The 27,801-nt window shown below is 51.5% G+C and overlaps 1 protein-coding gene and 1 long non-coding RNA gene across 3 annotated transcripts; one reads left to right on the top strand and one right to left on the bottom strand.

Annotated features, from left to right (window-relative positions):
* Positions 1–1,567: 1,567 nt before the first annotated feature.
* Positions 1,568–27,801, bottom strand: PAIP2B (poly(A) binding protein interacting protein 2B). Of its 2 annotated transcripts, none has more exons than XM_081332863.1 (4): positions 27,705–27,801; positions 8,197–8,360; positions 3,212–3,397; positions 1,568–2,303 (listed from the first exon to the last, which is right to left on the bottom strand). In XM_081332863.1, the coding sequence occupies exons 2-4, from the start codon at positions 8,347–8,349 to the stop codon at positions 2,247–2,249; spliced, it is 396 nt and encodes a 131-aa protein (XP_081188989.1). In that variant the 5' UTR covers positions 8,350–8,360; positions 27,705–27,801; the 3' UTR covers positions 1,568–2,246. The 2 variants fall into 2 exon arrangements, with proteins under 2 accessions (XP_081188989.1, XP_081188990.1); XM_081332864.1 differs by lacking the exon at positions 27,705–27,801 and adding an exon at positions 24,072–24,096.
* On the top strand, positions 9,144–12,911 carry LOC308671254. Its single transcript, XR_014027166.1, has 3 exons — positions 9,144–9,232; positions 12,576–12,688; positions 12,870–12,911. It is a non-coding gene; the product is annotated as an uncharacterized lncRNA (long non-coding RNA).

Raw genomic sequence — 27,801 nt, 5'->3', positions numbered from 1 at the left:
AGAATGACATCCCTGGGCAGGAGGGGGCAGCCGAGCCGACTGCGCCCAGTTCCCAAAAAGACCCTCGGCACCACGCCCAGCTCAAAATCCATTTATTGAAGAATGCATTATTGTAAAAATGGGCAGCGCCATCATTGCAAAGGCTCCCGTGGGAGGAAAGTGGGGGCTCGGGGGGAGGGGAGGGGGCCCTTGTGCCATCTTGCCCATCGCTTCTCCCCCAAAGGAGCCGGGGCGGAGAAGAAATATATTGGGGCCCCCCACCACCTTTTTAAGCAAAGCTTCAAAGCCAGAGTCTGGAGCCATTCCTGTGTGCCCCCCACCAACACGAAGAAAAAACACCCAGCCCCCCCCACCGAGGGGCAGGGGGGGGGAAACGAAAATTGGAGCTTTTCTGCTCCCGTTTGCAGGCTTCCTATGTCGAGGTTTCCTTGAAAGAGTTGGGGAAGGAGATCCTGACGTTGGCCCAGCTCGACAAGCTGCCTTGTCCTGGAACAGAAGGAAGGAGGGAAGGAAGAAAAAGGAGGGAGGGAAGGAAGGAAGGAAGGAAGGAAAGAAGGGGCAAGCAGGGCTCAACCTGATGGCACTACTACAAGCCCCATCATGCCAGGCGCCATGCTGGTAGGGGAGGATGAGCTATCGTAGGGTGGGTGGGGGAGGGGGAACTACGGCCCTTTTGATGACGGGTGGGCTTCAACTCCCAGAATTCCTGAGCCAGGAATTCTGGGAGCTGCAGTCCACCCGTCATCAAAGGGCCGTAGTTCCCCACCCCTGATTTAAGAGGAGGGGGGGATCACAGCCATGTTATTAAGCAAAGGAGGAAGAGGAGGTCTTGCCCCCCCTCCCCCCCCATCCTGATAAGAAGCTCATCTCCTACGAAGAGGCCCTCAGAATCCGGTCGGAGTGGCTGGGGCAACGTTGAAGACTTGTGGACTTCCAAGTCTCAGAATTCCCCGGCCAGGGGAATTCTGGGACTTGAAGTCCACAAGTCTTGCGGCGGCCACGTTTGTCCCAACGAAAAGGCCGACAGAACAGGCACACGGAAAAACGACTCTCGGGTGCCCCCAGCCTGGCTGGAGGCAGAGTTAAGGGGTGGCCCCAAATCTTGGGATTGAGGAAGCGCCTCGGCTTGTCAAAGGGGTCCCACCAAAGGCCTCCTGGGGCTGGACTTCCTTCCTCGGGGGGGGGGTTGGCCCAACCTGCAGGAGCTCTCCTTGTGCCGAAGACCACCACCACCACGTTCTTACGTATCCACTGAGCAGCTCTAGAAAGTGGGAGGGTTTGGGGTGAGGGTCCATAAAGGGTCACGCAGCTGCCCCTTGCCTCCTTCCCCCTCCAGGTCTGGGCCTTGGGGAGCCGCGTGCCCGACGGACGGGCACCAGACGGTCCGTTTCCCTGGAGGAAGTAGTGCCGGTGGGCAGGAAGAGAGCCGGTGGCCTCCGTGGGGATTCAGACGCCCGGAGGGAGATCTCTGGGGGGGGGGGGAAAGAAGCCATCCGTAGCTCCCAGCAGGAAGAGCCGTGGACTTCAACTCCCAGAATTCCCCAGCCTGGGGAATTCTGGGAGTTGAAGTCCACGGCTCTTCCGAGTGGCCAAGATGGGAGACTGGTCTTTCAGGGTTTGCTTTGGATCGGAAGAGGGATCCTGAGAAGAGACGCAAGGATAGGAAACGCCCAGCGCCGCTTAACTCCTCTAAAAACCCAGCGCCTCCCTCGCTCCTCCGAAGGAACCCCCCCCCCGCAGTTGGCAACTGGAGGGAAGGGACCTCCATCCCAGCCTGCGAAACGCCCAGCTCCCACCGAAGCCCTCGCCGAAAGCCGAGAGAGGAAGGGGCTGGCCCAACGCTGGAGAAGCAGGAGGCTGTTGTGCTGGCCAACGTCCACGGAGGAGGGGAGCCCCTTCGTGCCCCCCTGGAAGGGCAGCTAACCGAGGGGGGGGCGAGGGGGACGGGCAGAAGAGGCTGCTGGTGGGTCAGGCGAGGCTGGGCACTGTTTAACCGGAAGCAGGTGGGTTGGGGATGCCCAACCGGAGGTGCCATCCCACGGCGAGCGCAGCTTTTCTCCCCTTGGTTGCCGAATGTCCCAACGCAGCCAGGCAAGAGGGATTAAAGAAGCCATAGAGGGCCCCCCATTGGCCGGCAAAGAGTCTCTTTCCCACCACTGCTAGTGGGCCCCGCTCCCCCCACCCCATTCCCACACCCATCCAGGGCAGAAAAAAAAAGTCTTTAAGGAGGCGGCCGGCCGGACGGCTCAGTATTTCACCCCAGGGACAAACTCCTTGGCGTCCGGATTTAAGGTGCTTTTGCTCTGCAAAAAGGGGGGAGAAACAAGAGGGGGGGGGAAAGAAAAGAGAGATTAGAATTACAGAGGGTCAACGTCAGGAGGAGTCCGGCACAGGTGGGCCTCGACTTCACAGCCCTTTCGTTTAGCGACCGTTCAGTTACGACGACACGGGGAAAAAGGGGACTGGCAAACCGGCGTTTTGCCCTTAACGAAGTTCTGCCTCGAAATATGATGCCGAACCAGATGTGCCAGCTGTGGCTTTCCTGCCTACCGCCCACACTGCCTGGCTCTCCCCAGACTGCTCGCCTTCCCCTGGGAACGAGGAGATAAGGCCTCGGGAGAGCGCCAACGTAATCTTGCTGGTGGCTGCGCAAGGACGCCAAGCTAGGCCCTGGCTTGACTCCTCCTTCCATTCCGGCCCGGCAGTTTCCCAACATCCGCGATTGCAGCAGCCATTACAGAAAGCGTTTCGGGACGGTGGCAAAGGAGGGTGCCGGGTGCTTCTTTACAGGGCAAGAGGAGCCACGCCTGAGGCCAGGAGACGTTTGCCACTCCCTGGATCACCTCCTTCAGGCCTCCTCCGCCAGGGCTGTTGGCCAAGAAGGCTGTGGGTTAAGGTGACCTGCCCGTGTCCAAACAGCAATAGCACTTAAGACTTATATGCTGCTTCACGGTGCTTTACAGCCCTCTCTGGGCGTTTTACAGAGTCAGTACACTGTCCCCAACCATCTGGGTCCTCATTTTCTCAACCTGGGAAGGACGCAAGGCCGAGTCCACCCGGAGCCGGTCGGGATCGAACTGCCAAACTGCAGGCAGCTGTCCCCCGCATCCAGGAGAGAGAATAAAAATAAGGATTTTTTTTAAAACAAAAACAAAAAAACGCCCAAGTGCAGCTCACGGACTGGCTCCATTGGGCGTGCCCCCCCCCTTACCAGAATGTCCTCCGCAATGTGTCCGTGGGGGTTCTCGCTGACCGAGAGTCCGTTCAGCTGCTGCTGGAGCTGCCCCAGGCCTTGAGGCAAGTCCCGGGATGGAATGAACCACTCCTGGTCTTCTTCGTCCAGCATCTCCTGGAAGCAACGGTCCAGGAACTCCTGTTCCTGAAGTTCCTCTTCCACCTGGGGGAAGAAGCCGAGAGTGGGAAAAGGGATTTGTCAGAGGAAGGGCTGGTGGGGCCGGGCAGGACAGGCTCTGCGGCCACCGGCTGGTCAGCTTCAGGACGGGCATCTCAGTAAAAGCGTCCGCTGTTCCCTGCCGCAAAGGGAAGCAGAGGTGGTTAAAGGGATCCTTTTGTCCAAAGAAGAGACTCTAACCCAGGGCTCTTCCAAATTGGCCCTTGGATGACTTGTGGACTTCAACTCCCAGAATTCCTCAGCCAGGCATGGTGGCTGAGGAATTCTGGGAGTTTTTTTTACTTTTTATTTTAATTCCATTTATATCCCGCCCTTCTCCGAAGACTCAGGGCGGCTTACAAGCTTAGCAGTAGCCTTCATTCTATGTATATGCCTGCTTATTAGGGCTTTCACACCCCCCCCCAAGCGGCATTTTTACAAAGTCAGCTTAATTGCCCCCAACAATCTGGGTCCTCATTTTACCTACCTGGGAAGGATGGAAGGCTGAGTCAACCTTGAGCCTGGTGGGACTCGAACCTGCACTAATTGCAGGCAGCTGGTGTTACTTAAGGAGGCATTAGCCCACTGCTCCACCAAGGCTTCACCGGGAGTTGAAGTCCACTCCTCTTACAGTCTACTATATAGGGGCTCTTCCAACTTGAGAGAGAGCCAGCAGGCCCTGGCGAAAAGCAGCCACGGGAAGATCAGGACTAGCCAAGAGGCCAAAAAGAGAGAAGTAACGTGGCTTTGAAGTGGGGCAAATGTCCTCTGCCAGTCACCTCTGGCATCTCCAGCTCAACACCGTCTCTCTGTCTGAAGCCATCAACACACCAGATCTTAAAACCAGATTTAAGCAGGCTGGCTGCTCTGCTCCGGAGGTGCAGCACGCCCAAACAAACACGGCTCAGGGTGAAGGCTTGGTTCCCACCGTCGGCTGAATCACAGGCTAGCCAAACCCATCGCAACCCAGCTGAGGGCGTTGCGTAAACTCGGCCGCCCGGTTCTCCAGAAGTAGGCTAGCTCAGCCCTGCCGGGAAATCCCGGGTCCTTCCCAAACTAAGGACAGGATAAAGAGCCCCAAGGTCTCAAAGGTCAGATGCCCAGGGAAGAACGAAGCGCGTTCAAATCCTGCTTGATATGATCGCTGGAGAGCTGCTGCCCTGCTCAGAGGCGGAATCTTGGCCTGGTTTACAAAGAGTATTATCCTCTGAGAATTAACCCAAAGGTGCCTTTCCCCCCCCCCCAAAAAAAAAGGCAATTGGACTTCCTGAGTTGTTTTCCTTGAAAAAGTTTTGCTTCTCATCCAAGAAGCTTCTTCATTTTCTCACGAGTGAGTTAGAACTGAAGGAGCTTCTTGCATGAGGAGCAAAAAGTTTTTTCTTTTTTTTTTAAAGAATTTTTTAATTAGTTTATAAAATGTAAAAGTACAAAGGCAAACAGTAAGAGTAATAAGGGAGGGAAAGGGGAAAGAAGAAGTGTAGAAAAGAAGGGAGAGAGAGAGAGAAAAGGCATTGACACCCGAATCCCTTTGGTGCAGTAGGATTAGATAACAGCGTCAAACCTCAACGTTTCACTTTTACATAATAATATAAACTATTATTATTATTATTTTTATTTTAATCCCATTTATATCCCGCCCTTCTCCGAAGACTCAGGGCGGCTTACAAGCTTAGCAGTAGCCTTCATTCTATGTATATGCCTGCTTATTAGGGCTTTCATAAACCCCCCAAGCGGCATTATTACAAAGTCAGCTTATTGCCCCCAACAATCTGGGTCCTCATTTTACCTACCTGGGAAGGATGGAAGGCTGAGTCAACTAGCCATTTCTATAACAACAAACCTTATCTAACCGGTAAAACCCAAAATCTAAGTTTCGCTTTTTCCCCCCCACCTCGAGCACAAAGTCCCAAAGCGGATTCCGAGCAGAAACAAAAGTAATTTTCTTTAACCAAAGCAGGCGATTTAGCCGTCTCTGCTAACTTTGCCAGCCCTTCGTCCAGGCTGGGAAGCAAAGTGTCCTTCCATTTTTCTGCATAAAGTAATCTTGCTGCCTCAATGTTCCAATTCCTCCCCCCCACCCCATCTCTGTTTTCATTAAACCCAGAAGACACTTATTCTGGTTTTATCTTTCTATTCACTCTGAGAATCTTCTGTATTAGGGTGTGAATTTGACTCTAAATACTTCTTGGCTGAGAAGGAAAACAAACAAGAAGAAACAACGGTTGGAAACCGATCAGAGAGAAAAGCAACCTGGAATTAAGGAGAAGCTTCCTGACAGCGAGGACGATTAACCAGTGGAACAGAAGCTGCCTCCAGAAATCGTGGGTGCTCCATCACTGGAGATTTTTGAAGAAGAGGCTGGACAGTCACCTGTCTGAGATGGTATAGGTTCCAGCAGGGGGGTGGACTAGAAGACCTCCAACGTCCCTTCCAGCTTCGCTTCTATTCTATTCTATTCTATTCCATTCTATTCTATTCCATATTTTCTATTCTATTCTATTCTATTCTATTCTATTCTATTCTATTCTATTCTATTCTATTCTATTCTATTCTATTCTATAATTCTATTCTATTCTATTCTATTCTATTCTATTCTATTCTATTCTATTCTATCCTATTCGTATTCTATTCTATTCCATATTTTCTATTCTATTCTATTCCATTCCATTCCATATTTTCTATTCTATTCTATTCTATTCTATTCTATTCTATTCTATTCTATTCTATTCTATTCTATTCTATTCTATTCTATTCTATTCTATTTCATATTTTCTATTCTATTCTATTCTGTCCTGTTCCGTTCCGTTCCATTTCACATTATTCTATTCTATTCTATTCTATTCTATTCTATTCTATTCTATTCTATTCTATTCTATTCTATTCTATTCCTATTCCTATTCCTATTTCTATTTATTTCTATTTCTATTTCTATTCTCTTATTTCCTTTTGGAAAAGCTGCGTTTGGGACAACCAGGCCCTGCATGGTGGAGAATCCTTAGGGGGTTGCAGCCACAATTCAGCTCGGACCCGGCACCTGAAGGGGACTGAAAAGCTGCACCATTTGCCTTCAGCCCAGGTCTGCTGCTTGCGAAGGGGCAAAGCACACCCGGCTGGTTCGACGACCCATATTTATTCCCCTCCCAGGCAGGGTTCAAGGCCCGGCTGCCTGCAAGGAAAGAGTCCCAGAGCTGCAGTCCCACGCCCTCCTGCAGTTTCCCCGTTCCGGGCTCTTAAAAGCAGCCGCCCCAACCCCCTCCTTGCGAGCTGTGCCCTGGCCGAGGGACGACAGACTGTGGTGCCTCTCGCGCAGGTTTCCAACTTCGTGAAGCGTTCAGAGTCCTGGCCTTTTCTTTGGGGACTCCGGGGCCCCGTCCCGTTTTCAAACTTGGATATTGTAACCTGCTGGAAGTGCATGAAAAGCGGGCTGCTAAATTAATAGATTCGGAGGTCCGGGGACTATTTGGATGGCTGCCTCAGGCCTCTCAAAAGAGGCCCAGGCTGGATGCAGCTGGACACGCGGCTGCTCCCAACAATTCCAGCACACACTCTTAATCCCCAGGGATAAGGCCGCGTTGTTGTTGTTGTTGTTGTTGTTGTTGTCGTCTTCTTCTTCTCCGGCCTCCCTCCCTCCCTCCCAAATTCAGGGGTCCCTCAACTGGGCAAATTGAAGGCTTGCGGATTTCAGTGCACAGAATTCCCCAGCCAGCCAGGTTGGAGACCCTGGCTGAGGAATTCTGGGAGTTGAAGTCCACAAGGCTTAAAGTCGCCACGTTTGGGGACCCTGGCTGAGGAATTCTGGGAGTTGAAGTCCACAAGGCTTAAAGTTGCCACGTTTGGGGACCCTGGCTGAGGAATTCTGGGAGTTGAAGTCGACAAGTCCTAAAGTTGCTAAATTTGGACACCCCTCTAGCTGTTATCAGAAATCTAAAGCAACCCTTGAATTGTCTACAAGGGATCTGAAAAACATGGTATCATATCTCGAGGTGACATGATAGCAGCATTCCAATATTTTTTTTTTAAAATTCCATTTATATCCCGCCCTTCTCCGAAGACTCAGGGCCCCCAAAGAAGAGGGGGGGGGTGGTGTCAAGCTATTCTCCAAAGCTCTTGAAGGCAGGACAAGAAGCAACGGATGGAAACTAACCAAGGAGAGAAGCAACCTGGAACTAAGGAGAAATTTCCTGATATTTTCAAACAATTAACCAGTGGAACCACCTGCCTGCAGAAGTTGTGAATGCCCCAACACTGGAAGTGTTTAAGAAGAGACAGGACAGACACTTGTCTGGAACAGTATAGGGTCTCCTGCTTTCAGGGGGCTGGACTAGAAGACCTCCAAGGTCCCTTCCAGCTCTGTTATTCTGCCTCTGCTCAGCCTCCTAAGGCAGGGAAGTCGAGCACAGGGCGAGGGGAAGAAGAAAAATCTGCGCAAGACGGCTGAAGGAAGTCCCAGCCGAGATCAGATCGCTCGTCTCGGCTTCCTGGCTGGCCTTCTCACCACAGAGACTCCGGGCTGGCCTGCGTGGCTGGGCTCTGCGCCCATGGAAGGGCATCCAGGCTGGCAGCCCCCTCCTCCCTAACCACGAAGCCCGGAGGAGAGTGGGGAGCCCGGAGGAGGCCCGCCGTTTCAGGCTGCACCCCGGGCCGCAGAGCGTGCCGGGGAACCAGGGTGAGTTCCTCTGCCGACGGACCACTGTACCCCACGGCTTGGGCAGGGCGCCCTCCCCTCCGCTGGTTTCCACGCACGAGGTGGGGGTCTCTCTGCGGGGGGGGGGAGGCTTGGACTAGGCCCCAGGGAGGCCTCTCACCTGCCGGTTGAAGTCCTCCTCGTTCTCCATCCACATGTACTCCGCGAAGGGGTTGCTCTCCTTCTCATCGTGGCCGTTCACTACTTGCTCTTCCTTGGATTTGGCCGGGGGGGCCGCGGGGGGGGTTGTGTTGGCCACATTGGAACCATTCATCCTTGGAGACTCTGGGGGGGGGGGAGACAGAGGGGAGGGGAGAGGTTAACGGGGCGGGAAGACAGCGGGCGCCATCCCAGCTCAGGCGGCGAGAGCTTCTCGAACCTCCTCGCCTGTAAGGACCGCAGGGGGTCCTTGCCTTATGGCCGGAAATTGAAAGCAGAACCCCGTTGCTACGCAAGGTCGTTGTTAAGCGAGTCACGCCCAATTTTGCAACTTTTTTTTTGGACGTGTCTGTTAAACGAATGGCTTGCGATTGTTAATAGCCTGGTACTATATCTATATATCTATATATCTGTATAATATATCTATAGACTATATCTATACATTCATATCTGTGTCTGTGTGTGTGTGTGTTCCCCAGCCGGGAGCCAAGCCAGCCCCTACCAGCCCGCGGCAAGGTCTCGAATCTTGGCCCAGCTTGGCCCTCAAGGAGGAGGGAGTCAGGAAGGCCGAGGCGGGGGAGGAGGACGTTCCAGGGGGAAGCCGGACTCACGGAACGACGGGGTCGGGAATTTAACAAGTGCCGGGATTCGCTGAAGAACGGTGGCAGGAAAATGGAGCGCCTGAGGCTCGACCACCGTCTTGTTCAGCGACGGGAGGTTGGGGTCGCCAAGTCGGGGACTCCCTGTAGGTGGACCAAGGCGCTCCTCCGTCCGTCCGGCCTGTGCGGGGAAGGAGCCCTCTGGACGCAGGAGGAAGGGCCGAGCGAAGGGAGCCACGTAACCCGAGGACTGCCTGTCTTCAAGGCGAACGGGGCACTGTTCGGAACCCCCATCCCTCTTTCCTGGCGGCCTCATCTGGGACAGACCTGCACACCGAAAGACCTGCTGGTTGGAAACATCCCTGCCATTCATGCGGACCGCCACCGGGCTAGATCTACGTAAGTCTGTATTTCATCGACGGGTTTACATTTTCAAAAGATTAAAATTCAGGGTCTCCCCCTTTCTAGTCCCCGCATTTCTGACTGGAGTGAAAGGCAGAGAGAGACAGGGAGGGAGAGAGAGAGAGAGAGACAGGGAGGGAGAGAGAGAGATGGAGAGAGAGAGAGCCGGGGAGAGAGAGATGGAGAGAGAGAGATGGAGAGAAAGAGAAAGAGACAGGGTGGGAGAGAGAGATGGAGAGAGAGAGACGGGGAGAGAGAGATGGAGAGAGAGAGAGAGATGGAGAGAAAGAGAGAGACAGGGAGGGAGAGAGATGGAGAGAAAGAGAGAGAGAGACAGGGAGAGAGAGAGAGATGGAGAGAAAGAGAGAGACACAGGGAGGGAGAGAGACAGGGAGGGATAGGGATAGATGGAGAGAGAGAGAGAGAGAGAGAGAGAGAGAGAGAGAGAGAGAGAGAGAGAGAGAGAGAGAGAGACCCAGCCCAGCCCTGAGGCCTCTTTCTCCGAGGGGCTCCACCCAGGGTGGGTTTTGGCCGCCGGCTTTCCCAGGCTTCGGCCAGGGCTGAGCCACAAAAGCTGTGCGCTCTCCGGCCATCTGGCCCAATCAATCAGGCTCGCCTGGGAGAGGAGAGTCACTGCAGAGCGGGAATTGGCAGGAGAAAGGGGACCACGTCAGCCGGAAGGAGCGTGGAAAGCTCCGGGGTGGACGGGATGGAGAGCACGAGAAAGTCCCCAAGGAGGCTGGCTGGGCTGCAACGAGGAGGACGACGACAACAACAACAACTGTGGGGTCCTTGGGGCTCTCTGAGCTGGGTGGTTTTCGTGCAGACGTTTCATGGCCCAACTAGGGAACATCATCAGTGCTAAGAAGGGAGGAGGAGGAGGAGGAGAGGGCTCCAGTGGGGAGGGGGAGACCAGCCCCTTTGGAAGCCTTGCAGCAGAGCTGAACAAGCCTTGTTGAGAGGAAGAGGCCAGCAGAATAAGAGAATAACAGAGCTGGAAGGGAGCTTGGAGGTCTTCTAGCCTGACCCTCTGCTCAAGCAGGAGACCCTCTACCATTCCAGACAAATGGCTGTCCAGTCTCCTCTTAAAAGCCTCCAGTGATGGAGCAGCCACAAGCTCTGCTTTGGCCACTTCTGGTTTTTCTCCACCCTGCTCATCTGCCCCTTTTATCTTTAGGTATGGCAGAATAACAGAACGACAAGAGTTGGCAGGGGCCTTGGAGGTCTTGTAGTCTGACCCCCTGCTCTGGCAGGAGATCCTATACCATTTCACACGAATCTCTTCTTAAAAGCCTCCAGTGATGGAGCAGCCACAGCTTCTGTTCCACTGATCGATTGTTCTCAATTCCTCCTTGATTCCAGGCTGCTTCTCTCCTTGATTGGTTTCCATCCGTCGCTTCTTGTCCGGCCTTCAGCTGTTTTGGGCAATTAGTGGGTCCCTCTCCTCTTCTTTGGGACAGCCCCTCAAATATCGGACTGCTGTTTTGGAGGCAGTCAATCCCCCAAAGCAGCTGATGGCAAAAACATGGTGGCCTTAAGTCAGGGGTCTTCCAACTTGGCCCTTGGATGACTTGTGGACTTCAACTCCCGGAATTCCTCAGCCAGGCACGCTAGCTGAGGAATTCTGAGAGTTGAAGTCCACTCCTCTTAAAGTCTACTATATAGGGGTCTTCCAACTTGGCCCTTGAATGACTTCTGGACTTCAACTCCCAGAATTCCTCAGCCAGGCACGCTGGCTGAGGAATTCTGGGAGTTGAAGTCCACTCCTCTTAAAGTCTACTATATCAGGGGTCTTCAAACTTGGCCCTTTGATGACTTCTGGACTTCAACTCCCGGAATTCCTCAGCCAGGCACGCTGGCTGAGGAATTCTGAGAGTTGAAGTCCACTCCTCTTAAAGTCTACTATATAGGGGTCTTCCAACTTGGCCCTTGAATGACTTCTGGACTTCAACTCCCAGAATTCCTCAGCCAGGCACGCTGGCTGAGGAATTCTGGGAGTTGACGTCCACTCCTCTTAAAGTCTACTATATCAGGGGTCTTCAAACTTGGCCCTTTGATGACTTCTGGACTTCAACTCCCGGAATTCCTCAGCCAGGCACGCGTGCCTGGCTGAGGAATTCTGGGAGTTGAAGTCCACAAGTCATCCAAGGGCCAAGCTGGAAGACCCCTGGCTTTAAGTAAACCACCTTGGAGGGCCCAGTGTGGCCCAGCTGCAGCCAGCTCTGCTCTCACATTGAAGGACATCTGGTGAGCACCAGGAGGCTGGCAGCTGGCAAGGACCAATGGGGGTTTGTCTCTCGTGTGTGTGTGTGTGTGTGTGTGTGTGTGTGTGTGTTTGTGTGTGCGTCTGTGTCTTTGTGTGGGGGGCATGTGTCCAGACAGCAGCCAACCATGGGCAAAGGGACCGCCGTTCCAGGATGGTGGAAAGGCGGACAGCAGGGAAGCCAGCTGGCGCAGAGAGGTCCCCCTGCCTTCTCTCGTCCCTTGGGAGGAACAAAGAAACGGAGCAGAAATGGACGTCGATGGAGATTCTCGGTCATCCACGTCATAATCATCCTAGAGAGGCTTTTTCCAGGAGGCAAGTGGGCGCTCTGGTTTTTCTCTGAAGGCGTTTCGCTCCTCACCCAAGAAGCTTCTTTCAGCAGAGCTGAAATTGCTGGAATCGGGGAGGTCCAGTTTAATGAAGAGAAGGACGAGGGGGGACAGGACAGCAGTCTTCCAGTATCTCAGGGGCTGCCCCAAAGAAGAGGGAGTCAAGCTGTTCTCCAACGCACCCGAAAGCAGGACAAGAAGCAACGGATGGAAACTAATCAAGGAGAGAAGCAACCTGGAACTAAGGAGAAACTTCCTGACAGCGAGGACAATTAACCAGTGGAACTCCTTGCCTCCAGAAGCAGTGAATGCTCCAACACGGGAGGTTTTTAAGAAGAGACTGGCCAGCCATTTGTCTGAAATGGTATAGGGTTTCCTGCCTGAGCAGGGGGATGGACTAGATGACCTCCAAGGTCCCTTCCAGCTATTATCATTATCATCATCGTTATTATTATTATAGAGCTTTTATTCATTAAACATGAACCTCAGTCAAGTGAACACTCAAACTGACTGGCACTAATGGTTGACACGGGTTGCTGCCAGCATCCTAGGTATCAACCAGGTAGCGCAGTTTTTTTGCAGCACTGCTGGAGTTATTGCGGGAAGCTGCAATTTCTCGATGTATTTTGCAAAGTCTTTGGACATGGTTCCCAGTGCCCCGATGACAATGGGCATCACTGTTACGCGTTTCATCCGTAATCGCGCAGTTTCGATGGCCAGGTCGCAATATTTTGTAATTTTTCCCCAGTTCTTTTTCCTTCGGCTCTGGCATCTCCCGGTACAGCGATATCCTTGTGTGCGGATAAGTGACGCGGGACGAGGAGCTTCTCCATCACCCAGCGTCACGCTTCGGTCCCGGAGGTAGGTGTCTTTTCCAAAAAGCAGCCGGATTTTCTTCACTGTTTTCCTTGAAAAGGTTTCGCTTACTCACCCGAGAAGCTTCCTCAATTCTGGGTTAGGATTGAACTGAAGAAGTTGGGAAAAGATGCTGACTCCTCACGCTTCTTGCCAAGGAAGGCTAACCGGATTCTCTTCCTGAAAGGCACAATGCTCAGCGTCACAACGCCAGCAGCTGGCGGCTTCCTCCCATCGATAGATCAAGCCGGAACGCATCAGCCTGACGGCCCCGAGACACCACGGAAAAGCGTGGGAAGGATCCGGGAAAGACGCACCGACATCAAGAAGAGACGGCTCCTTCCGTTCGGGACGAGGCAGCTGTGTCATTTTAGTGACTCTTTCCTTTCGCTGCCATAAAGATCCTCCGCCATGCGTCAGGGAAAGCCAAGCCAGAGCCAGTTCAAGCCTCTGGGAAAAAAAATCTTCCCAGCTCTTCCCCAGCTGACCGGCAGATGTTCTGCGAAGCAAGTCTGGCTCAAGATATTTCTGGTTTTATTGCATCAGACACCCGCCTGTGGTGTGGTTTTCTGTTTTTTGTTTTTTTCGTGTGAAGGAGGTTGGGAAAAAACGGGCCTTTTCCATCCCAGCCTGCTCAGAAGAAAATCCCCCTAAATTTGTCTTCCTTGTGTGCTTCCCTGCCAGATGAGAAGTTTTAAAACGGCCAGCTGTTCGTTGAGGCCTTTTGCGGCCGCCGTGATGCTGTCAAGCCTGCCTTTGAAACTTAAAACCGAGCTTGAGGGCTTTGCAGGTGCGGCTTTGCAGCGGAAGGTTCGAACAAGTACGACTTTCGAGGTTACGCTGAGGTTTGGATGCAGGTTAGCTGCCCCTTGCAGGTGCAGTCAGGCTGAAATCCGAGCCCCGGATTCGAACCTTCGGCCCAGCTACTATATGCAAACTTTTGTCATTAGGCTTTCAGCCCAAGGCTGGTTCCTGGTTGGGCTCGGCTTGATTGAAGCTGCTCATTTGATCTGTTTCCCTCAAGGCCATACGCGGTTCTCCCCACCCTGTCCCCAAGTGGATTTAGCATCGGCTTCGGAGCAGGGCACCTTAAAGGACATTCTCGTTAACAACAATAACAACAACAAAGTTGGAAGGGACCTCGGAGGTCATCTAGTCCAACCCCCTGCTCAGGCAGGAAACCCTATTATACCATTTCAGACAAATGGCTGTCCAGTCTCTTCTTAAAAACCTCCAGTGTTGGAGCATTCACAGCTTCTGGAGGCAATTAACTGTCCTGACTGCCAGGAAATTCCTCCTTAGTTCCAGATTGTTTCTCTCCTTGATCCATTCCCATCCGTTGCTTCTTGTCCGGCCTTCCGGTGCTTTGGAGGATAGGCTGACCCCCTCCTCTTTTTTGTGGCAGCCCCTGAGATATTGGAACCCTGCCAGTCCTTCTTTTCATCAAACCAGATGAAATCTATCTATCTATTCTCTACCAATCATCTACCTACCTACCTATCTATATCTAAGAATCTACCTACCTATCATCTCTATCAATCATCTATCTACCCACCTATCTTCTATCATCTACCTGCCTACCCATTTCTATCTATCTATCTATCTATCTATCTATCTATCTATCTATCTATCTATCTATCTATCTATCTATCTATCTATCATCTATCCATCCACCCACCCTTCCACTCATCCACCCATTTATCCACCCATCCATCCATCCAATCATCTGTCTGTGTGTCTGTGTGTCTGTCTGTCTCTATCTATCATCTACCTACCTACCCACCCACCCACCCAGGGTTGGGCAGCTGCGGTCCTTTTAACCTCTGGGCTCTTCTCACCAAGATGTCCCAAATTACAACTCCGCTCAGAATTGGGCAAGACGGCCGTACTATTTCAGCACAGCTATACCGATGGTCATCTCTTCTGGGTTTGCAACATCCTTCCCCCGCCCCCTCCCCCCCCAAGCCGGGACCCTCCCGTCTGTCCTCGTGCACCCAGCCTCCCCCCACCCTGCCTCCCTCGTGCAAGGAGCAAAGCAGGCCTGGTGAGGTTACTCGCAGCCTATAACTCTCGCACCGCCCGGACCGGGGCTGGGGGGAAGCAGCCAGCAGAGGCCATGGAAGGGAAAGCGCTGCCCTTTGCAAGAAGCAATGCGAGGTCCCTTTTGGAAGGGATCCACCAGGCTATTTATAGGGGCAGAAGCTGGAACCCAATCCCAGGTGCCTCCCCCCACCCTCCCCATTCCCTGTTTAAAGACCCCGGAGTTTCCAACGAGCGGGGGGGGGGCACCTTCCAGCCCTGTCCCAGGAACTCGGGAGAGCTGGCTGCCAACACGTTCCAGCCTCGCAAGTTACACACAGCTCTCGGCTTACAACGGGGTCACTTACCGAATGTGCGGACTTACGACGGCACTGAAAAATAAATGCACTCGGGACCGTTTTTCACACACTTACGACCGTGGCAAGGTGTCCCCGCGGTCGCGGGATCAAAGTTCAGACACACGGCAACCGACTCGTATTTAGGACGGTCGCAGCGTCCCAGGGGTGTGGGGGGTGTGTGTCACGTGATCCCCTTTTGCGACCTTCTGACAAGCAAAGTCGAGGGGGAAAGCCAGATTCGCTTAACCGCCGTGTGACTCGCTTCATAACTGCGATGGTTCACATAACAACCGAGGCGAGGCAGGTCGTAAAATGGGGCAGAACTCACTTAACAAGTGTCTCGCTTAGGTGCAGAAAGTTTGGGCTCCAGTCAGGTACTCAGTATGCCCGGGGACCGCAACCTTGAGCACTGTAAGGCTTGTGGACTTCAGCTCCCAGAATTCCTCAGCCAGCATAGCTGGCTGAGGAATTCTGGGAGCTGAAGTCCACAAGCCTTACAGTGCTCAAGGTTTCAGTCCCCTGCCCTATGCTAAATTTGACTGGCATACAACTGCATACAATAACACTTTTGAATCGAACGTGTCGGAGCAAATACGAACTGACTACATCCACCTTGGCGTGTACAACTACTAATATTTTTGCCCTGAGGAAACCCCCCCCCCATCCATTTCTCTGTTGAGAACAAATGAAGGTTTTAAAAAGACACAGCTGCCAACCCCTCGGGGTGCTTTAACATGATTAAAAAAAAAAGCAGGAGAATAAAACCAAGGACCAAAGTGGCCTGCGTCCAAGGGGAAAAAAAAATGAACAAGAGAACACGAAACGAAACCTTACTGGGTCTCGCCAAGGCCCGGAGCGGCTTCACTCCCAAAGGCCGCTCAGGTGTGCAAGGAGGCCAAATCCACCGGATTTAGCAATGCTAAAGTTTCAGAGATCAATAGCGGCCCGCTTCGCCTCTTCTCAGGCAGAGGCTGCGTCTGTTGGATAGCTGCCCGGCTGGCTGCGACTTTACCCTTATGGGCGAACGAGGCAGACGACTGTACAAATGGAGAAGGCAGAGAAAGGAAGAGACGTCAAGCCGGCAAGCCACGGAAAAGATGAGGACCAAAGTGCAAACGGGCCCGGCGGCTGTCAAAACGGTCGAACGAAGCAAAATACGACTCAGAAAGAAGAAATAAATGAACAGAGGTAAGAAGAGTGAACATATTCAGGTACTGACAATGCAGAAGGGCCCTCTTCTCTGATGGGATCGCCTCTCAAAGATCAGCGGTGGGGTGGGGTGGTAGAGTCAAAATTCTGGAGATCACCCGAGGAACAAAAGCTAGATAGATAGTTCTCCAAGACGGCTTATTATGACATTCTCTAATTTTTCAATCGGAACACACCCCTGGAAGGGACCTTGGAGGTCTTCTAGCCCAGCCACCTGCAAGCAGGAGACACTATACCGTTCCAGACAAATGGCTGTCCAGTCTCTTCTTAAAAACGTCCAGTGATGGAGCGCGCACAACTTCTGGAGGCAAGCTGTTCCACTGGTTAATTGTCCTAACTGTCAGGACGTTTCTCCTTAATTCCAGGTTGCTTCTCTCCTTGACGAGTTTTCATCTGGTGCTTCTTTCCTTGCCTTCTTCAGGGGCTTTGGAGAATAGGTGGACCCCCTCCTCTTCTGTGGGGCAGCCCCTGAGATATTGGAATGATGCTATCACGTCACCCCTGGTCCTTCCTTTTGGCCATTCCCAACTCCTGCAACTGTTCTTCATATGTTTTTGTCTCCGGGCCTTTAATCGTCCTAGTTGCTCATCTCTGCACTTTTTGTAATGTTAATATTAATGCTAAGGTTATAAACCTATTATGTTACATAGTATAACATTATAATGCTATAACGGTAATGTAAACTTCTTAAACAAATTAACGTTGCAGTCCTTTCGGTCCAAGAAATATACAATTGGAACTTCCAAGGGTTTAGGAGTAGTCCTCAACTTAGGACCACGACTGAGCCCAAAATTTAGGTGGCTAAATGAGAAATTTGTTAAGTGGGTTTTGCCCCAAATGACATTTATGAGACTGCGTTTCTGGAGCCCACCCAAACCACCCCAGCACACCGCGATATTAAATTGTTTGGGCATGGTTACCGAAGAAATCATTGCGAGGAGCTGGATATTATTCGAGGCAAGTTACACAATACAGTTTAAAACAGAGGAGTGTGTGTGAGACGCCGAAGAAACGGCGCTGGCTGGGGAATTCTGGGAACTGAAGTCCACCGGTCCTAAAGTTGTTACTGTTGGACGCCTCTGATGTAAAGGCTCAATGTGTCTGTCTCCTGATGATTTAAACCTATTGGTCTTAGTAGTGCTTACATTCACTTAGCAATGTGCAGAGTAAAAAAAAGCGGAGCTTAGAAAGCTAAGCAGAATTTCAGGTCCCCGATTCCTGGATTAAAGGCACCACCGTGAAGGATTCGCTTCTTCTGGTTGGCCCCGGCATAAAACCGCCCGAACTTCCATTTTACTTCGCTCTCTCCCAGCTTCCCTTAACCCGCCCGCCACAGAGGTAATTTTTCATGCTACGCTCGGATTCACCAACTTGCTTGTGCTGTAATGAATATGTAGGCCTACAAGGAATCCCAGGAATGAGGGCTTCCTCTGCCAGGACACGTAACCGAAGAACACAGAGGCGCCCAGGGACGAAAGCCGAAAAAGAATCCATCTCCTTTTTAACACCTCGTTTTAAAGAGGGGGGAGGAGAGTTCAGCCTGCTTAGAACTTGTCCGAGGTGGTATATAGGCTCTCCTGCTCGAGCAGGGGGCTGGACTAGAGGACCTCCAAGGTCCCATTCCATTCTATTCTTATTCTTTCCTATTGTTATTTCTGTTCTGTTCTATTCTATTCTTATTCTTATCATTAGTCTAGTCTATTCTATTATTCTATTCCCTATTTTCTATTCTATTCCTTATTCCATTCCATTCTATTCTATTCTAAATGGTATAGGGTCTTCTGTTCGAGTAGGGGGCTGGACTAGAAGATCTCCAAGATCCGATCCGATCCGATCCTATCCTATTCTTATCACTATTCTATTCTATTCTATTCTATTCTATTCCATTCCATTCCATATATTCCATTCTATTCCGTTCTATTCTATTCTATTCTATTCTATTCTATTCTATTCTATTCTATTCTATTCTATTCTATTCTATTCTATTATTCCATTCCATTCCATTCCATTCCATTCCATTAATTCTATTCTATTACTATTCTATTCCCTATTTTCTATTCTATTCCCTATTCCATTCCATTCTATTCTATTCTAAATGGTATAGGGTCTTCTGTCTGAGCCGGGGGATAGACTAGAAGACCTCCAAGGTCCCTTCCAGCTCTAGATTTCATTCTGCTGTGGGCCTCTTCTATTCTGCAGAAAACTGGCCACGGGGCACTCCACAATTTTCCCCCCTACTTCTCTTTGGGCAGGGACCGAGTGGAGCAACTCCAGAACACCCCCACCTTCCCCCCTTCTGCCCCAACTCTTGCAGAAGGCAAAGGCCTCTTGGATGGGGTTGAAAGGTTTCACTGACCCGCTTCCATCTGACAGCTACTAATCCCACAAGACTTTCTGGAAAGGAATTTCGCTCTCCGTGCTGTGTTAAAAGCACGACCATTTCTGTGCCAAGTAAACAAATTACAGGTAGTTCATTTAGGGACCGTTTGAAGTTCGAACAGCATTGGGGGGGAGGGAAAGGGACTTAACTGTTTCTCACACCAATGACCATCGCAGTGTCCATCCCCCCCACCGGGTCAGGTGATCAAAATTCAGACGCGCGGTAACTGACTCATATTTATGACAGTCGCAGTGTCCCGTGTGTGTGTGTGTGTGTGTGTGTGTGTGTGTGTGTGTGCCGTGAGTTGGAATCCACCCACCTTAAAGCTGTCAAGATTGACAAAAAAACCAAGAGGGAAAATTCAAAGACACGCTACGCCAGGGTCCTTCAAACGTGACCACTTTAAGACTGGTGGACTTCAACTCCCAGAATTCCTCAGCCAGCAAAGCTGGCAGAGGAATTCTGGGAGTTGAAGTCCACCAGTCTTAAAGTGGCCAGGTTTGACACTGGCTGAGGAATTCTGGGAGTTGAAGTCCACCAGTCTTAAAGTGGCCAGGTTTGACGCTGGCTGAGGAATTCTGGGAGTTGAAGTCCACAAGTGGCCAAGTTTGACGCTGCTTGAGGAATTCTGGGAGTTGAAGTCCACCAGTCTTAAAGTGGTCAAGTTTGAAGACCCCTGCGTTACGCAATGCGTTACGCAATGCCAGCTGCCCGCCTCTGTCACCTTCCTCAGCCTTGGAGCCCAAAGTCACCGAGTTCAGGCAAGGGGAGACGCAGCTGTTGACAGTAACCAAATCCGGGCATCCCGCTCCGTGCTCTGCAGTTGGGGGGACATGCCTTGCGGACCTGCCAAGCCACGGAACAAGCTCCACAGAGACGTGGCACCACACGGGGGAAGCTGGCCTAGACTTGCCAGGCGTGGGAGGGTGACTACCGCCAGCTGACAGGCAGGCCAGCCCCACGCCCTGAAGTGCTTTCCCCTCGGGCCGTTTCCCAACACATCCACTGGGCAAATGTTACCTGTCAATCATTCAATCGGCATAGAGGTGGAAGGGACCTTGGAGGTCATCTAGTCCAGCCCCCTGCTCAAGCAGGAAACCCTATACCACTTCAGGCAAATGGCTGTCCAGTCTCTTCTTGAAAACCTCCAGTGATGGGAGCGCCCACGATTTCTGGTGGCAGGCGGTTCCACTGGTGAATTGTCCTCACTGTTAGGGAGTTTCTCCGTAATTCCAGGTTGCTTCTCCCCTGGATGCGTTTCTATCCGTTGCTCCTTGTCCTGCCTTCTGCTGCTTTGGAAAATAAATTGAGCCCCTCTTCTTTGTGGCAGCCCCTCAAATATTGGAAGGCTGCTGTCATCTCTCTCTCTCTCTCTCTCTCTCTCTCTCTCTCTCTCTCTCTCTCTCACACACACACACACACACACAGAGTTCTTCGTTTCTCTAGACTAGCCATCCCCAATTCCTGCAACCGTTCTTCGCATGTTTTTGTCTCTAGGCCCTTCAACATCTTCTTTGCACTTTTCCCAAAGTCAATCAATGTCAACAATTACGAACGTTCGTGAGAGGTGCTGAGGCTTTAAAAAGAACAATAAAGCACCCCACGTGCATCCGGGCCCTTTGTCTTAGATGGAGACTCTGGCACCCAAAACGAGAGCAACCAGCCAAACGCTTTTCAAGGCTTTGGCTGCGCTGAATTTGAACTCTCCTCCGCACGTAGCTGTCAATCCCAGCTCTAACCTGCTCGTCATCGGACACTCATACTGCCATTCACGGCGCCATCAGCATGCCTCACACTTTCTGCTGCAATAAAACGTGCTTTCTATAGGACGGCACCAGAATTTTCCTGCAAGGTTGGAATATCGCATTTTATAGCTGCTGGACTGGAGAAAAAAGACATTTTTCTAGAACGGGTGAGCAGAATTTCCCTTTACCCAAAGCCACAAGGCCTTTTGGAAACATAGTGCAGAATATCTATTTTTTTAAAAAAACAACAACCCCAAACAGCAGTAGCTTTGGGCACTGAAAAATGTGACTTAAGACCATTTTTCACACTTATGGCTGTTGTTAGCATGTGGCTACATGATCAAAATTCAGCCGCTTGGCAGCTGACTCATATTTATGACGGTCGCAGCGTCCTTGGGTCGTGTGTGATCCCCCTTTTGCGACCTTCGGACCAGCAAAGTTAGCGTTACTAACTTTATCAGCGGCAGTGATTCACTTAAAACTTTTGGCAAGGCAGGTCGCAAAATGGGGCTAAACTCACCGAACAAATGTCACAGGGAAATCCTGGGTTCGGTTCCGCTCGCTGAGGACTAGCTGTATGGGGAGCCCAGGCGGATGAAGGTGGAATTAAGCACATGCCCTCCAAACTGTGCAACGTTTGAGCAACGTCAGCTTTAGCTGCCTGCTCAGAGAAGGGTGTAAACAACTGGAACGCAAACCCTTTGTAAAGAGAGAAACGACTGGAGAGAGTGGGAGGAGAAAGTATGTGGTCAGAGACTTACTCGAGGATTTGCAAAGCTGTAGCAGTAGTAGGGGCAGACTCTCCAGGCTCATCACAAGCTGTGGGGCATAACCTGCGCCAGCTCCATGCTATCCTTGGGATTTATTTAATTTTATGTATGAAATATTATTTTACTGTCCATCTCCTCTGTAAGGCAACTCCGGGCAGCTTTCAGCCAGTCCTTGACATACGGCAGGGATCCTCAAACTCGGCCGCTTTAAGACTTGTGGACTTCAACTCCCAGAATTCCCCAGCCAGCATCGCTGGCTAGGGAATTCTGGGAGTTGAAGTCCACAAGTCTTAAAACGGCCGAGTTTGAGGATCCCTGACACGTGGTCACAAACTAAGCCCCAATTTTCTGCTGCTGCGTGAGACAGCTGTCAAGTGACTTTTGCCCCATTGTATGACCTTTCTTGCCACCGTTGTTAAGTGAATCAGGGCGGGTTGTTAAGTTAGTAACCCGTTAGTAACTGTTAAATGTGCCTGGTTTCCCCATAGAAAGCGGCCAAAGGGGGTCACGGGACCCCAGGAGACTGCGACAGTCCATCAACATGAGACACTTGCCAAAGGTCTCAATTTTGATCATGTGACCGTGGGGGGGGGGGAGGAGACACTGCGACGGCCGTTAAATGTGAAAAATGACCGTGTCCCTTTCTTCACTGCCGCCGTCACTTTGAGCAGTCACTAAATGTGGTACCCGTGCAGATGCAAATTCAATTTTTAAAATTGTGCAAAAAAAAGGGACGGGCCTTTTAAAAGGGTGAGCGATGCTACTCAGAGCTAGGAGCCAAATCCGGGCACCATTTGATGCTTCCCAAAGCTAGCAGCAACAGCGATTCAGCTTCTACCTGGGGCCAAAAGCTGGACGTTGAAGGCGGCATGGAGAGGAAAGCGGAACGGCTGAGGAAGGCAACATGGCACGTGCAACGGGAAGGTCCCTCCTAGGGGCATCTGCTCGCCATTTGGCCCCATTACTCTCACTTCCGATAACAACAATAATAAGGACGATGAAGTTGGGAGGGACCTTGGACGTCATCTAGTCCAACCCACCGTTATGCCATTTCAGACAAATGGCTGTCCAGTCTCTTCTTAAAAACCTCCAGTGATGGAGCACCCATAGCTTCTGGTGGCAGGGTGTTCCACTGGTTAATTGTTCTCTCCGTCAGGAAGTTGCTCCTTAGTTCCCGGTTGCTTCTCTCCTTGATTCGTTTCCATCCGTTGCTTCTTGTCCGGCCTTCTGTTGCTTTGAAAAATAAGATGACTCCCTCTTCTTTGGGGCAGCCCCTGAGATACTGGAAGACTGCTATCCTGTCCCCCCTCGTCCTTCTCTTCATTAAACTGGACATACCCAATTCCAGCAACCGTTCCTTGTATGTTTTAGCCTCCAGCCCTCTGATCATCTTTGTTGCTTTTCTCTGCCCTCTTTCCAGAGTCTCAATGTCTTTTTTACATCGTGGTGACCAAAACTGGATGTAACATTCCAAGTGCGGCCTTACCAAGGTGTTGTAAAGTGGTATTAACCCTTCACCTGATCCTGATTCTCTCCTTTCTTCTTGGTCCGCGCAAACAAGCAAAGCCCCGTACACGAAACCACGTGCTCTCCGGTCCACGGAAAAACCTCTCCCCACGGGGAAACGCTGGTCCCTGGTGCCCCAAAGGTTGGGGACCTTTGCCATAAAGACTGACTGTTCAGGACGGGAGTCTTGCCAGGACAGCCGCCTTTGCCCACCCACCCACCCCGTGCCCGGCGTCTGCCAGGCTGGATTTGACAGTTTGCTCCTCTGACGCTTTGATTCTTGGGAGATCCATCAACTTAAATTCTCCCCGTTTCATTGCACGTCTTGGAAGCATTTCTTACATGGTCGCACCCCACTAGTCTCCCTTTTCACACTTTTTAAAAGCTATTTGTTTGGGTTTTTTGTTTTTTTTAAAGGCTACCTAGTCACCTGGGCTAGTTTAAATCTCGAATCCTGCTTGCACGGTTCTACTCACCTGCTCGTCTTTCTAGCATGACCGTAAACTGTTTAGAAAGGTCAGATTTACGTGTGTGTGTGTATGTGTATGTATATATGTATATATGTGTATATATATATATATATATATATATATATATATATATATATATATGTATATGTATATGTATATGTATATGTATATGTATATAGATGTATAGATGTATAGATGTATATATGTTTGCTTATTGTGTATTATTATTTGCTTATTGTATATGTATATATGTATATATGTATATATATATATGTATATGTATATGTGTGTGTGTATACATATGTAATTTTTGGGGGGGCTTGCTATATATACATACATACACACACACACACACAAATAATTCCAGCTTGTTTCCTCTAAGCCCCCCCCCCCCGGCTCTAATTTTAATCGTGGTTAGTTTGGAACAAGCTAATCCTCAAACTGGTCTTGAGGCTGCCTTGCTTGAGACGCACAGGAAGGCCAAATGACCGATAGTAAAAATAAAAATAAAATAGCCGTGATATATCTGGCAGTCCCCGTGATCTCTCCTGCTCGTTCAGGAGAGAAGGGAGGTGCAACACACCGAAGGGCAAAGCATGTTGCGGCTTGTGATGCTTTTTAGAAGCTTCTGTGAAATGGTTCCCCCACCCCCACCCCCCCCAGCTTCTAACAGCCTCCTCCTCCTCCTCCTCCTCCTCTTACTCACTGCACCTTGCTTCCCTCTTTCAACTGCTGCATTGAGACCCCACTGATTCAGCAAAATCGCAAGCCGTTTTCCAGACACCGACCAAGCCACAAGCAAGCTTTGTTGCGCTCGGAGGCGCCCGGTTTGGGTTTTATACACATGCAAATGTAAGCAAAATCACACACAGACACACACACAGAGACACGACAACCGGCTCGCAAGCCACGATGCTGTAGGATTGCTCACCCAGACCATGATCTGAAACACGGCCTCCTCCGTTGAAACCCAATTAAACAAGTAAACAAGCCGGGGGGGGTGGGCAACAAGCATTCTGCTTTTAACAGCCGGATCAGATTGTCACAAGTTGTGTGTCAAACCCTTCGCCTGATCTGGTGCTTTACTAATAAATAGCCAGATAGCTACAGAGGATGGAATTGCTGGCCCAGCTCGGAAACGGGGGAGGGCGGGTATCAGCCTGGGGAGGTGGCTGTTGTGATACTACAGGCCGTCCTTGACTTACGACAATTAAGCCCAAAATTTCTGCCGTTAAGCGAGACGTTTCTTAAGGGAGTTTCGCCTCGCGTCGTAACCGATCTGGCCACAGCTGTGAACTGAATCTGGCTTCCCCCATTGGCTTTGCGTGCCGGGAGGTCGCAAAAGGGGATCACGCGACCCCAGGACGCTGAGACCGTCGTATATGTGAGCCAGTTGCCAAAGGGCTGAATTTTGGTCACGTGACGCATGGGGGACGCTGCAAGGGTCTCTAAGTGTGAAAAAAAAAACGGTCATAACTTTGAATGGTCTCTCAACAAACCGTATAATCCCTTTACCGCTTCTCAAGGCATTCATTTCTCCATCCGAAAAAAACCTCAGGACATATTTTTATTATTAGAGCGGCGTTCCTAATCAGCGACTAAGAGGCGAGCAGCTTTTGCTGAATTGACAGAAAGGATGCAAACGGCTCTCTTTATGGTTTAACCTATTAAAAAAAAACAACAACCCTTGAAAATCCGAGCGAGCTTTCCACACCTACTGGGGAAGTTCTCCTGCACAAACCCCCGATAGGAACAGGAGCACAAAGAATTAACTGGGTTGAAAGAACCTGGACCCCCCCCCACCCCAAATCATTTGCACAAGCTCTCTCGCCAGATGTCAAAAGGAGGCTGAAAAACAATGAATATCCATCAGCCTAACTGCCCGCCTGTGACGCCTTTAACTCCATGCATCGCCCTTCAAAAGCCAGAAGTCACAATATTTTTCCACACCTTTTTTTTTCTGGATAAGCCCGGGAATGGCTGGCACTCCCAGGCTGTTCCGATTTGCAAACCTGTCCGACACACTAATTTTCCTGGGGGGGGGGGCCTCTCCTGTGCAAGCTCGACAAAATACAAGTTTTTCTGGTTTGGCAGCCATTCAGAGGACCTTCAGCACCAATCCCTTAATTGGACGCGAGGGTCCCTCCCAAAGAGGCATCCGAATCCGCACCAGGCGTGTTCCCTAGCACCTGCTACTTCACCTCAACCCATTCTCTTGATGGGGCTTTCCTGGCGAAGTCAATTCTAGCAGGTCACAGGCCTGAACACACACGAGAGACGCCCAGCGTTCCCTGTGGGAGACACGAGCAAATCACGCTTAATATCGTCGGGTCCCCGCTGCTCTCTGAGCTTGGCTGTGTTCTTTGCAGACGTTTCATGACCCAACCGGGTAACCACATCGAGAGGGCAGTGAGGTTTGCCAAGTGAAAGAGAAGGCATAATACGGCTGGCTTCACACAACGGGATTGTTGCTTTCATGGTTTTCTGCGGCCTGTCATTTTCTTTAGTGAAGAACGGCTCTGGCTGCATGGAAAGTCTGAGTAGCCCACTGCCAGAATGCAAATGTTTGGTTATTTCCTGGCTGTCTAAAACCAGGGCTGCTTTTTGAAAGGTGTTTGTTTATATTTATTTACCAAAAGGTGTCTCACCCAAACATGCCTAAATGGGGGGGGAAAGAGGGGGATGACGGCTGTGGGGTCCTTGTTTCCCTCTGAGCTGCGTGGTTTCCTTGCAGACGTTTCATGACCCAACTAGGGAACAGCATCAGTGCTAGAAGGGAAGGGGGTTTGCAGGGGGGAGGGGGAGGAGGAGGAGTGTGGATCCTGGGTACTCTCTCTTGCAGACATTTCATGACCCAACTAAGTAACATCATGAGTGCTAGTAAGGTTTGCAGAAAGGAGGAGGAGGAGGAGGACGACGACGACGACTGTGGGGTCCTTGCTGCTCTCTGAGCTGGGTGGTTTCCTTGCAGATGTTTCATGACCCAACTAGGGAACAGCATCAGTGCTAGAAGGGAAGGGGGTTTGCAGGGGGGAGGGGGAGGAGGAGGAGTGTGGATCCTGGGTACTCTCTCTTGCAGACATTTCATGACCCAACTAAGTAACATCATGAGTGCTAGTAAGGTTTGCAGAAAGGAGGAGGAGGAGGAGGAGGAGGACGACGACGACGACTGTGGGGTCCTTGCTGCTCTCTGAGCTGGGTGGTTTCCTCGCAGACGTTTCATGACCCAACTAGGTAACAGCATCAGTGCTAGGAGGGAGTGGCATTCTTCCCTCAAAGTACAGCAGCTCCAGCCAGCTGCGGACGGCCAAAAGACTTACTGCCATTCCCAACCTATATAATTGAACCTTCATCTTTCAGAAGCCACCCGAACACCTGGCTTGTAGAGCCAGTTTTTGCAACACTGGCCCAGCCTCAGGTATCCAAGCCAGACAGGAGCACTCCTCAGGAAGGCCCCACAGACAGAAAAGTTGCCCCAAAGGGGACAAAACAGGCCAGCCAAACCAAGATAGGTCAAAGTCAACTGACGCCAGTCCTGCTTTCCGCAAGGACTGCCCGACTTACATCAGCTCATTCGGTACAAAAGCGAGAGCCGTGGCCCATTAACTAACATACAGACATACTTTGCTTTCTGCATCCGCTTTTTCTTCCCCCCAATCCAGCCAAAAACACGGCAGGCAAAAGTTGGAGGAGAGTCTACTCAACATGCATTACATTCCCCCCCCCATGAGAGCAGGGGTCCCCAGAGGGGGCTGGCTGAGGAATTCTGGGAGTTGAAGTCCACAAGTCGTAAATGGCCAAGGTTGGACACCGCTGCCCGAGAGCCTTCATTTGGTCAAGCGAGGAAGGCGGGCAAGTACCCAGAGCGGCATCTCTCAACCCCAGGGACTCCCAGAATTCCCCAGCCCAGCCTGCTTTAAGGTGGAGTGGACTCCAGCTCCCAGAATTCCCACACCCAGCTGGCTAGGGTATTCTGGGAGTTGGAATCCACCCACCCGAAAATGTATTGTCCGGGGAATTCTGGGAGACGGCCTGCACCCATCCTAAAGGATGCTAACTAGGGATTCTGGGAGTTGGAGTCCACCCATCTCAAAGCAGGCTGGATGGGGGATTCTGGGAGTTGGAGTCCAACTACCTCAAAGGAGGCTGGATGGGGGATTCTGGGAGTTGGAGTCCACCCATCTCAAAGCAGGCTGGATGGGGGATTCTGGGAGTTGGAGTCCACCCATCTCAAAGCAGGCTGGATGGGGGATTCTGGGAGTTGGAGTCCACCCATCTCAAAGCAGGCTGGATGGGGGATTCTGGGAGTTGGAGTCCACCCATCTCAAAGCAGGTTGGGTGGGGATTCTGGGAGCTGGAGTCCAACTACCTCAAAGGAGGCTGGATGGGGGATTCTGGGAGCTGGAGTCCTCCCCCCTTCAAGCAGGCAGAGACCCCTGAGCCAGAGCAGGGCCAGCAGGGCCAGCGGGGCTTCTCCTCCCAGACCCGGGGCCACCAGTCCCCACGCGGGGCCCAGACGCGTGTCCTCGGCGCCTCCCTCCCCCCGCCGCTCGCTGGCTCCTACCTGCCGTGGGCCCCGCGGGGCCTCCGCCGCTGCGCGATGCCCGCCCGCCCGCTGGGCCGCCTCAGCCCGACTCGCCCGCTCACGCTCCCTCGGCCCC

Source organism: Vipera berus, assembly GCF_964194415.1.
Source record: "Vipera berus genome assembly, chromosome: 7".
NCBI lineage: Eukaryota > Metazoa > Chordata > Lepidosauria > Squamata > Viperidae > Vipera > Vipera berus.
This window is presented reverse-complemented; position numbering and strand designations above follow the sequence as displayed.